The 12,090-nt window shown below is 48.4% G+C and overlaps 1 protein-coding gene across 2 annotated transcripts in view; it reads left to right on the top strand.

The window, feature by feature from the left end:
* The window catches only part of SLC14A2 (solute carrier family 14 member 2), a gene marked incomplete at both ends in the record, with an annotated part of 54,960 nt that extends 43,610 nt beyond the window's left edge, over window positions 1-11,350 (top strand). For both annotated transcript variants that reach the window (XM_079941987.1, XM_079941988.1), the window contains 8 exons: window positions 607-766; window positions 1,555-1,744; window positions 2,064-2,192; window positions 3,062-3,254; window positions 6,157-6,304; window positions 6,940-7,074; window positions 8,142-8,191; window positions 11,150-11,350. In XM_079941987.1, coding sequence (XP_079798113.1) covers window positions 607-766; window positions 1,555-1,744; window positions 2,064-2,192; window positions 3,062-3,254; window positions 6,157-6,304; window positions 6,940-7,074; window positions 8,142-8,191; window positions 11,150-11,350 — 1,206 coding nt within the window. The remainder of the gene's footprint in view (window positions 1-606; window positions 767-1,554; window positions 1,745-2,063; window positions 2,193-3,061; window positions 3,255-6,156; window positions 6,305-6,939; window positions 7,075-8,141; window positions 8,192-11,149) is intronic.
* Between the last annotated feature and the right edge of the window lie 740 nt (window positions 11,351-12,090).

Raw genomic sequence — 12,090 nt, 5'->3', positions numbered from 1 at the left:
TTTTACAAATGAGAACCTCTCCATCCATGCCTGAGACCTCATCCACAGAATGAGGATAAAGATGTTGTCTTGTTATACTACAGTCATGAGGGATTGGTTCCAGGACACCTGATGTGTACCAAAATCTGTGGATGCTCAAATCCTTTACATAAAATGGCATAGTATTTGCATATAACCTACGCACACCCTCTGGAATACTTTAAATCATCTCTAGATTACTTACAATACCTAATACAATGTAAATGCTATGTAAATAGTTGTAAGTACAATGTAAATGCTATGTAAAAAGTTGCCAGTGTGCAGCAAATTCAAGTTTTGCTTTATGGAACTTTCTAGAAATTGTTTTTGAGTATTTTTAACCTGAAGTTAGCTGAATCCATGGATGATACAGATGGCTGACTGTGCAAGGCTGTTGCCCATATTAAATGAGGTAAAAGATCAAACAAAACAAAAGATATTCTGGTCTACAGAAACAAAAATGATTAAATAGCAATTTCACTAAATACCAAGTGAAAATCTTAGCTTGTCCCCAAGCAAACAAGTCATTCCTCAGTGTGAGAGCCTCAGAATGTGGGAGCTTCTTGCCCGTCTCTTGTCCCTGGACAGGATCTGGACACCATGGAGGAGAGCTCCGAGATAAAGGTAGAAACAGACATCTCCAAGACTTCCTGGATTCAGAGTTCCCTGGCTGCCAGCGGGAAGAGTGTCCGCAAAGCCCTCGGGTACATCACAGGAGAGATGAAGGAGTGCGGAGAGGGACTTAAAGGTAAAGTTTCCGTGAGAGCAGCCCCTGCTCCTATCCCTAAAAATGTCCCCTCTGGTCGTCCCCCAGGAAACACGCTGCACAGATCTCTGTAGATGAGACTGAGTCCCATTTCCATGGATAGTATAGGATAGGATAGGATAGGGTAGGGTAGGATAGGAGTTTCACTCTATGACAGACACGCAGTCTCTCAGGATGTAAATGCCAATACATGTAGGTATACAAGCTCTCAGTTCTGAACGTAACAGTCATGTGCTTTCAAATATCCCCTCAGAATGTCACATTGTACACAGCATTGCAAAGCAACAATACTCCAATAAAATTTTGTTTAAATAAAGAATGTCACATTGTAGGACTGGGATTCTAGAGCCAGCATTCTAGAAAAATGCCTGCCCTAGAGATGGATCGTGGGAGAGCCATGTCTACTATTCCAATAGGTTCCCGTTAGCAATCCTCCAGACCTCAGGCCATGGGTTTGATGCCTGCTGGGCTGCAAGAGTTTTCTTTCTGGATCCCTCCTCTTGAAAATTCATGCCACTCTCACAGGGGCACAGGTCGCACAGGGTACCCACTGCCTGAATGACAACCTAAAGACCACAGCCAGCTCTCAGTGGGTCTGAAGGGTTTTCTGGGCAGTCAGATGCCCCCTCAGGTTCTTGGTGTACCTTCCTCTGTGGCAGGTGACAGCAGGGAGCTGAACCCACCTTGGACGCCCAGCTTCCCTCACCCCCTCGCCCTCTGGGGCCTCGCCTAGAGGTGTAACAGCTGAGCCTTGACTGGTTCTATTTCAGACAAATCCCCAGTGTTCCAGTTCCTCGACTGGGTCCTCCGGGGCACATCCCAGGTGATGTTTGTGAACAATCCCCTCAGTGGCATCCTCATCGTCCTCGGCCTCTTCGTCCAGAACCCCTGGTGGGCCATCTCGGGCTGCCTGGGCACCGTGGTGTCCACCCTGACAGCCCTCATCCTGAGTCAGGACAAGTAAGTCCCAGGAAACCCAGGGTCCAGGCCTGAGACCACAGGTAGATCCCCGTGGGGACATTCACCAGCCTCACATCCCCACTGCCTGGCTCCCAGCTCAGAAACCCCTCACAATAAGGTCACTAATCACTCAAAACAACCATTCCCTGGTTACTTTTAACAACCACACATTGTCTAGGGGACTGTGAAGGGTTGATGGTTTGAAGGGGTGTGTGGTCAGGCTCCAGCTGAGAAAAGCCTGACTCAGAAGGAAAATCAAGAAGGCAGTGCCCTGCGTCAGGCCTCGGGGAACCCCTTCTTCACCAGCCCTCCCCCCCAGGTCCGCCATCGCAGCCGGACTTCACGGCTACAACGGGGTGCTGGTGGGGCTGCTGATGGCTGTGTTCTCGGACAAAGGCGACTATTACTGGTGGCTTCTACTCCCCGTCATCATAATGTCCATGTCTTGGTAAGTTTGCTTTCAAGGCTGTGGGTGTAGATCAAGGGCTGCCAGCCTTTCTACCCCAACTCCGTGACTGTCTGTCCAAACTGGAGTTTAAAGAAGCATTTCCTTAGCTTGCACATCAGAAACAGCCACTAGAAATAATTACTGATGTTAGACAGCAACAGCACCACTGTGCTAGGTGGTCTGTACACAGTATCTCATTACATACCCTCCTTCACTCTTCATTTTTGTAAGATCTAAAAGAGCCTCTGGTCCTACCCCGGCAGAGCACAGGGAAGAGAACTGAGGCCCACAGAGGTTAAGAGCCATACTATGGGGTCCTGTCAGTGTCTGGAGATCTTCCCATCCCTCCTGCTCCCCCAGTGCTACCCTGTCCTTGGGCACCCTGACCAGACAGGGACAACCTCCCAGTGTGGGCTGCAGGCCCAGCCCTGCCCAGAGCCCTCATACGGCCAGGCTCCAGGTCCTTACTCACCTGCAGAAACCACAGGGCACCCCGGCCAGGAGTGCTCTCTGCCTCAACAGACATTTGCTGAATGATTGAATGAATGTGATTCCCTTCACCATCAGCCCCTTTCCCATGCCTGCACAGGGAGCCATGTGGTTCTTCAGGGAAGGTCTGTGGCTCCCCGCCTTAGGATCTCCCCTGAAAGCCCTCCTTCTGAAGTTGAGTCTGGGCGTCCACCCTGTTGCTATGCAGGGGCAGAGGAAGGAGGTTCAGGGGAGGAGCTGCCCAGGGCCAGTCAGGCTGGGAGAGGGAGCCAGCCAGCTGCTTTTCCCTGGGAAGGCACAGGGCGCCCCCTAAACCCACTCAGGCTAGTGTCAGGGCCAGGGGGCATCTTGAACAGCATCTCCTGTGCTTCTGCCCTCAGCCCCATCCTCTCCAGTGCCCTGGGCACCATCTTCAGCAAGTGGGACCTCCCGGTCTTCACGCTGCCCTTCAACATCGCAGTGACCCTGTACCTGGCGGCCACAGGCCACTACAACCTCTTCTTCCCCACGAAGCTGCTGCAGCCCTCCTCCTCCATGCCCAATATCACGTGGTCGGAGGTCCAAGTGCCCTTGGTAGGTATCGTGGAAGGTGGAAGGGCAGCGTCTGTCCAAACTCAGTGTTAAAGTGGCATTTACTTATTTTGCATGTCAGAAACATCCATGAGGGGCTTTCCTGGTGGCGCAGTGGTTGAGAGTCCGCCTGCCGATGCAGGCGACACGGGTTCGTGTCCCAGTCCGGGAGGATCCCACGTGCCGCGGAGCGGCTGGGCCCGTGAGCCATGGCCGCTGAGCCTGCGCGTCCGGAGCCTGTGCTCTGCAACGGGAGAAGCCACAGCAGTGAAAGGCCCGCGTACCGAAAAAAAAAAAAAAAATCCATGAGTAACAACTATTACCAATTATACAGTGCGAGACACTCTACCTCAATATCTCATTAGCCACCAGCTTTTTCTTTCCTCTTTTTAAGAGCTAAAACGGCCATTTTTGGCCACACAATGTCCTATCATAGCACAGGGGGAGAGACTAAAGCCAGATTAAGAGACTGCCTGAGGTCACATGGTTAATCAGTAAGGAGCAAAGTCAAGACTAGAACTCCCGCCTCCTGACTCCTAGACTTGGGTTCTTTTATCTTTTTTTTTTTAAAAAAAGCCTTTTTGATGCTTTACTCCAGTTTCAATCCAAGCGACTCTGTGTATTTTTTTCCTCATTCAATGTCATTGAATCATTGAAGATGTGCACATCACACACACTGCCATCTGTTGGCTCGACAAGTCTCTGCTCCAGCCTGGGGAGCAGCTTCCCCTTGCTCTCTGGGGCATCCTCACACTTTAAAGCACAGGTGTTGCTCCACTAAGAAATATCTATATAACAGAGATTTTTACGCTTTTGGCAAGTATTCTGTATATACTGCTGGCCGCTGGAAGTCTGCCAAACTAAATAAGAAGCTACTCTAAAAGCGTTAAGTCAGCCTGGAGAACTATGCCCATCAGCCTTCTTTTCTAACTGGGCACGTTTTCTCTGAGGTCCCCCTACTCTCTGTTACACTAAATGACTCCATAGGCTAGAGCTCACTCTGAACTTTGTTATTGGCAATTCATCATCTAACCACAAAGCCACCTGGGCTTGTTGAAGGGAATTTGTGTCAGAAATAATGGTGCCTAGTTTCTCTGAACAGTTCAAGGAGACAGCAGCATGGCAGGGCAGAAAGAGCCCTCCATTTGTCCAAGACGCATTATCTAGGAAGAGACGTATTCACATTAGCCCCATCCTTGTTGGTGTGTGTGTGTGTCTGTGTGTGTGTGTGTGTGTGTCTGTGTCTGTGTGTCTGTCTGTGTGTGTCTGTGTCTGTGTGTGTCTGTGTGAGTGTACCTTCATGAGCCAAAGGTGAGAAAAGGTGCTGTTAGCAGTTCAGCCCCTCAGGCTTCCCTTTCACGATATTAAACCAATCAGTATCTTTTGAAGTCAAAATTGCTCTAATTGTCGTGCTATGGGGAAATGATGGTAGAAAAGGCAAGTTTAAGATATTTTGCATGCTCCAAACCACATTTTCAATTGAAAAGATAACCAGGAATTTTGTAAAAATGAAAAAAATGGAAAATATTGTACAAATGCTTTAGAACCCCCAAATTTCCAGGAAAGACAAATTCAACGTTTGGTGGTTATTCTTTAAGAAATACTTTTCTGGCCAATTTTGAATGGATTGTGGTAATAGTGAGTATGTTTTGTCATTTTGACAATTATAACTAGAGCCTTGAGTTTTGGGGAAACAAGTGGTAGATGTCAGAGAGAGGGTCTAAAGCTCCCAACGATTTTGAGGCCCCACAAGCTCCTCTGCTCTTTGGTGAGGGGAGAGCGTGCTGGAGGGTGCAACCGGCTGGAGACCAGAGGAACCAGCACCACTGCCTCTGCACCAAACTCTCTGCCTGTCCCGCCATCCCCCACGTGGCAATGCCGGAGCCCAGTCTTGCTCTCTGTCCTGGGATAACGGGGGACGGAGCCCAGAGGGTTGCCCACAAGACTACCCTGCAGTCCTGTCACTGCACACTCTCGTGTGGGGCGAGGGCCCTGGAGCTACAGGACCTCCCTCCCCTGCACTCCAGGAGGAGTCCTCAGAGGACTTGGGCTGAGGGAAGAACTGCCTTATCATGAAATATACACAAGGGGAAGGATGGACCCCAGTGCATCCCAGCAGGGCCCAGAGCCCCTCCTGTAAGCGTTTCTTTGCTCAAGGGCCTTTGGCCAACCTTCCAAAATACAGGACCCAATCTCAGTTGCTGGGGAAGCCCATGTGCCCTGGATCCTTTTCCCAAACTCCAGAGTACGTGTGCAAGTGCCCACTCGACATTGCACCCTGGCCTTCCTGTCTCATTCACACACAGGTCTGCTACCTGAGACACACGGAGGCCTAACACATCAGGGTTCTCCTCCATCAGCCATGTGACAGGTTCATCAATAAAACCCGCAGATGCCAAGATACCACCTGCCCAGGTGCTGCTCTGTGGATACGAGTCCAGCTCCTCGCCCAGACGACGGCACAAACGTGACCACAGCCCAGACATGCTGTTCTTGGAAACAAAAAGGACCATTTTTCCATCTAATATTTAGCCTTCTAGTCATGTTTTTAGCTTTAAAAAAATGTTACAAGAGTTTTTCAACCCCAACTTTGGTTAGACATCTATTACTTTTCTAATGAATAACACCCTCATTTGAAGTATTCAGTTTCTCTTCACTGAGAGTTTAGTGCCTTACACTCATGTTTCTAAATAAAGGAAATAACATTTTAACCCCTTACTGTTCTAAGAACTTAAGATTAAAACAATAAATCTTGTGTGCCTTTTAGAGTGAACCTATTTGAAAATATCTTGGAAAACTGTTGCAAAATATTAGTGTGGAGGGTTTGGCCCCAAACCTTTTCCAGCCAAGCTTCAAGTTGTCTCTTTTGCCTCCATAATTGCATGTGCTCTTGTTGGACCTGCAGCTTTTGAGAGCCATCCCTGTTGGAATCGGCCAAGTGTACGGCTGCGATAACCCCTGGACTGGAGGCATTTTCCTCATAGCTTTGTTCATATCGTCACCTCTTATTTGCTTGCATGCTGCGATCGGATCCGCCATGGGGATGTTAGCAGGTTAGTGTCATTATTAATTAATGGGCCCCTTATTAATGGGCAATAAGGATGCTGTATCTGGGGCCTGCTCCAAAGAAAATGGTGCCATGTGTCTTCCATGCTCCACCGGCTTATTCCTATAAACTCTCCCTCCTTCCATTACACCTGTCTTTCCATTTTGGGTGCCGGTGCCCTCCTACTCCCCTGAGCTAAAGCTGTCCTCAGGAAAGGCTCTGGTGTTAGTCATTTCCACCTCAGTATAAATTAAAAGCTGGGGAGGAGTTGCTTCCAGGCATGTTTATATTTTAAGTCTTATCTCTAATCACGATAAGAAGCATTTGTCCTCCATTAGAGAACATTAAGGTTCTGTTAACCCGCCTTTTTCTGGCAGGGAAGGGACCTTCTCTGGACTGCTCACTCAGACTTCAGATCACTACTCAAAAGGGTCTCTTGTACCCATACCAGCTTAACCACTGATATGCATGTGACCAAGGCCATTTGTTTCCTTTAGATGTTTTTTCACTGAATAGTCAGAAGTCCTTTTTATACATACTTTGGTGTTGATAACTGGTCTGGGTTGAGGACTGTGGAGGGCTTTGGGGCTGGTGGGTGGGCCCACGCGACCTGCACAGCACTCAGCCTGTCTTCTCCCCCAGCCCTCACTCTCGCGACACCCTTTGACTCCATCTACTTCGGGCTGTGTGGCTTCAATAGCACGCTGGCCTGCATCGCCATAGGAGGCATGTTCTACGTCATCACCTGGCAGACGCACCTCCTCGCCGTCGCCTGCGGTGGGTATTGCCAGCGGGATTCCCTTTCCACCTCCGATGATGCCGGGGTCCATGCCCACAGGGAAACCGCCCCACGGAAATTCTGCTGGTCCTCCAAAGATAAATGGGAGGATGTGTTTGCTTTATAAAAGCGTTTTTATTTTAAGCTGTTTTGAATGGTCCTTTAGTGATTAGTACATTGAAAACTATTCTCAGTGAACACTAAGTGTTCAGCCACATGGAGGTTGTTCGGTTGTTGCCCGTGGGCTGTCTGCTGTGGTTGCTGCTTTCCGTGCTGGTGATTGGAACTTTCCGACAGAGCAAGTCTTATGCAAATTAATCTTTATATGTGGAATTGGGCAGTTTACATCAGATACAGCAGTTAACCTTATGCACCCAAACATTAACCACAGAACCTTCAAATAATGCTTGTAGGAATGCTGAAGAATGTGGTCAGGGCACTCAGTAACTCTCTGATAAAGGTTTGCTGTTGTTAATATCCTAGGGACCATTGGGATGGTTTTAGTGGAGAAAGTGAGAGCTCAGAAGCAAAGCCAAATTACTGTGGCCCGTTTTCACGGAACCTCACCTCTCACCAGCACTTGGGTCTTCCCAGTGGCCAGCCTAGTGGTACCCTCCACACACAAAGCCCAGAAGATGAGGCAGTAGGTGTATTTGGTCTTCCTCAAGCTTAAAGAATGCTGTTCCTCCCTGGAAACCCATATTATGTTAATAACTTGTGATGAAATATCACAGCAGGGAGTTCTGGGATTCACGTGCCTTGGCTATATAGTAAAATGTTCATTTATGGTTTATGCTCCTAAATGTTCCTTTGCTAGAATGCAAGGTGGTAGGACCCAGGAGAACTGTAACAGCTAAATTCTGGTCCTTTTCAACAAAGTTCATCTGCTGTCTTAGTTGTGCTGGAATTTGCATGGAATTTAACACTTTTCAAAGCTGCCAAGCAACGGAAACATAACTTGATTTTTTTTTAACCTGAGAGATAGCATTTGTGGCATGAAACGTATGGGGGGAGAATATGTAAACTCGAGACACTCTTAGTCACCTATTTCTTGGTTCTTTTGCAGCTCTGTTTGCAGCCTACCTGGGTGCTGCCCTGGCTAACGTATTATCTGTGGTGAGTCAACATGGGCTAGGAATGTGCATTACACCCTCCTCTGTATTCTCTCAGCTCCCCAAACCCCTCCTCCAGGAACCCCTTCTCAATCCATCCCTCATGTCTCAAATCACGCTTCCCTCCTTCACAGCCGCAGACAGAAAGAGCTGGGCCTCAAAAGTGTTAATGTCAACACTGGTCAATCAGATCCTGTGGTCAGTGGGCCAGTGGGGCTCCGTATAGAAGGACAGTCTGAAGAGCATTATCTTGTAAATCAGACTCGTTTCTTGTAAATCAATCCTCTGCAACTAGTTTTAAATCTTCATATTTAATTTTTTTTCCTATGTTTCTAGATCATCTACCCAAGTAGCTTGTGGGCCAGTGTACATCTTTGTTCACCCCATAGCTACTACCAGGGAGTCAGGAGTCACGAGGCAAGGCTTCCAGGAGGACAAGGCCAAGCCCGAGGGAAGCCAGAGCTGGCGGCTGAGGGCCTGTGCAGCAGTCTGAGAGCCCTTCTCTGCCTGAGCCCCAGTGCAGGTTGTGTGTGAGGTTGGGGGAGCCACATGGCCAGCCCAGCCCCCAACACACACAGGAGGGACACTGGCCCCATCGCAGAGCACACAGGGCTCAGCCTACAGTCTATGCCTCCCCCTCCATAAAGGTTCAAGGCCCAGCTCACACAGGCAACCAGGAAAAGTCCCATTGGTCCTGCAGGTGGAGGTGGAGATGGGCATTCCACTAACCCGTGTTTAAATTCCTCCTCCATCCTCAGTGAAATTGCATGGTTTGGACAGAGCATAGAAAGGAATTTTGTAAGCAATAGAATTCGACTTCCCTAATACCATCCTGTGTCCCCCAGTGGACTAAGTCCCTCTTCTGGGCCCCATCATGTTTTGTGTTTGTATCTGCTACGACGCTTGACAACATTGTGACAAGTCTAGTACACACCAGTCTTCTTCCACCTTCAGCCCTTGTGCTCCTTCGAACAGGGGCCCGGTTGTATTCTTATCTTTATCTCTAGTACCTATTATAGTGCCCAGCTCATAGTAGGTGCTCAAGAAATGCAGAATGAATGAAACCCTAAGGTAGTGAGTCCCCACCATGGGATACATTAGAGCTGGGGCTAGATAGCCGACCTTCAGAAACAGGATGGAGCCTGGCCTCTGAGGCTCCTGTCTGCCTCAGGCTTTCCCACCTCTTCTTGCCCCCATCCTTTCACCCAACTGTCCATCCAGTAAATACGTGTCACGTGCCTTCCTTGGACAAGGTACTAGAAGGGATGCAAACGGGACACTTTGGTTCCTGATCATAGGAATTTACAGGGTAACTGGCCCCTTCATCTTGTGCAGAGAAGTTACAGGTTATATCACTCTACCTAGACATTTTTCAAAACAAAATCATGTTTATTTTCTGTGTACCTACTATGTTTAAGACACTGTACTGCCCACTCTCAGGGATACAAAAAAAGTGCAAGCTATTAATTCACTCTGAAGGAATTTCCAGTCTCCTTGAGGAACAGGATATAAAAATGTTGAATGACATTTATGAGACCGTTCAAGCCTCTACAGAAGAGGGCACTTAGGAGCCGCACAATTTTGCTTTCTAATCGGCTCCTGCATGTGCAGCCCCGTATCTTCAACAGCACTGCCCTCTGCCTCACGACAATGACCACAAACTGAGGACCATTTACTGAGCACTTAGTATGCACTAGGCACCAACTCTGAGTAGATATCTTTATCCCTATTTGCTGTTGAGGAAATAGTTGTCAGAAAGAGGAAATGGCTCCAACAAGGTAACCAGAGCTGAGATTTGGATTTGGGTCTGTGGAACTCCCAGCCCACATCCTTCTCATGGTAGGACTTGAAGGAGATGCTTTCCAAAACACCCTATGCAGTCTTAGCAGGGCTTTGGTAAGACTCACGGAGTAGAATTCTTCAGTCATGGGTGTTCCTTAAGGCTACAGTTCTGGTACCAGGCTGCCATTGCTCCTCCTAAAGTCCCACCCAACAGGGCCATCTTTGACCACACACCAAGTGGAATCACTCCTTCAATGGTACTCCCTGAGGCTTTTACTGCTTATGATAAAAGGATGTTTGGGGGAGAAGGGGCACTGATTTGCTCGGCTTCATAGTTGAATTCGTAGGCTCTTTGCTAACAAGCTCTCCAGGTTATCTCAAATGAAGAGTGGGGAGGGGTATGTAAAAGCCTCAGGGCATCTGAAGATACAAAAAACAGGGGAACATCATGAGAAAGGCTGTTGGGAATGGGAGAGCCCTTGAGGAGAGAGGTAGCTACTCCTGGTCTCCGGCTCCCTGGGACTAGGATGTGACATCTCTGCCTCTCTCCATACGTCTGTTCTGTTTCTGTGTCTCTCTGGGATGGGTTTCTTCTGCTGCACAGAGGCCCCCAAATATCCACCCAGCACTGGTTGGCTCTCTAGTTTTTTCAGATCGAGTCTTTGGACACAGTCTCTGTATCTCTTAGCTCAAATTCTCAAGACAGGGATTCTATTCCCAGGTAGCCTGCCTATGGGAAGCTGCATTTGGGTCAGGTGCTCGCTTATCTCTAGTGCAAGCAGACATGACCAAAGAGAAAAAGGTTTTGAACAAAAAATGGCTGCCGATGCTGTTCCTTCCACAGGGGCTTTGGGAGAAGGCGGGGAACAGCCACAAGTCCTAGAGTGGGAGGTAGAGCCTGGCCAGACACCCAAGACAAAATATGTCTTCCACATAAAGGCATATTATAAGAGGGTTCCAGCGGCTGCATTTTGAAGAATATGTGTCCCCTGTTACAATGCAGACTGACCCCAATGGAACGATTTGATTTATGTTGGTCATGAATTAAGTATTATTCTGCTCAGTGCCCACCAAGCCTCCCCTCCTCCACCCAGGACCCTAGGTGATTGTGAAGGGCCGATGAGACGAGCACAGGCATCTGATGTAACCAAGGCTTCTCTTGTGATCCACCTCCCCCCAGTTTGGATTACCGCCCTGCACCTGGCCCTTCTGCCTCTCGGCACTCACCTTCCTGCTCCTGACGACCAACAACCCGGCCATCTACAAGCTCCCGCTCAGCAAAGTCACCTACCCAGAGGCCAACCGCATCTACTACCTGTCCCAGGAGAAAAACAGAAGAGCATCGACCATCACAAAGTACCAGGCCTACGATGTCTCCTAAGTTGCCCTTTCCAAAACATGTCACTGTAAATTCAGCCTTCAGCAGGCTGTCCAGGTCCCCAGGCTGAAGGCCACTTAAACTCTCCTTCTGATGGTTCTGTGATTCTGCCCCCAAGCAAGCCTATACCCCAGTTATTCCCAAGAACAGGGAAATAAGCGTGCAGTCCCTATTCAGGAAGTTCTATGTTCTAAGATGCACAATACTTATCAAAAACATGGTTAATTTAGACCTTATACCTATAGCTCACTCCACAAGAGCTCTCTTTGTGGGGAATTTTCTCTCTTTTGCAAAATAAGCCACACCCCTAAAGAGAATTCACCAGGAAGGGGACAGAGATGGGTGACATTGTTAGCCAACTCAGTCATTTAATGCAGTGACATAGTGTCAGGAAATCAGTCTACAAGGCAAAAGGGCAGGTCTACACCCAGCTCTGCCATGAGTGAACGCCAACCACTTGGGTAGGTCCATCCCCCCTCTCAGCCTCAATTTCTTATTGGTTTCATGACGAGGAGGGGCCCTACAGTCCCTTCCACCTCAGAAGTATTGATTCTTCTCTTTCCTATAAACTGACAAAATCAGCATGACCAATAAATAATTACTTTAAGTAAAAGATGAAAGGGCAGGAGAAGAGGCAGGACAATTTTAATGTTGTGTGGAGATTTATTTTTGAGTCATGAGATGTTCTCCAGACTTGGGATTAGGAACCTAAGTTCACTGGAAATTCCAACATGCCTTCCTTT

Source organism: Stenella coeruleoalba, assembly GCF_951394435.1.
Source record: "Stenella coeruleoalba genome assembly, chromosome: 14".
NCBI classification, from domain to species: Eukaryota; Metazoa; Chordata; class Mammalia; order Artiodactyla; family Delphinidae; genus Stenella; species Stenella coeruleoalba.
This window is presented reverse-complemented; position numbering and strand designations above follow the sequence as displayed.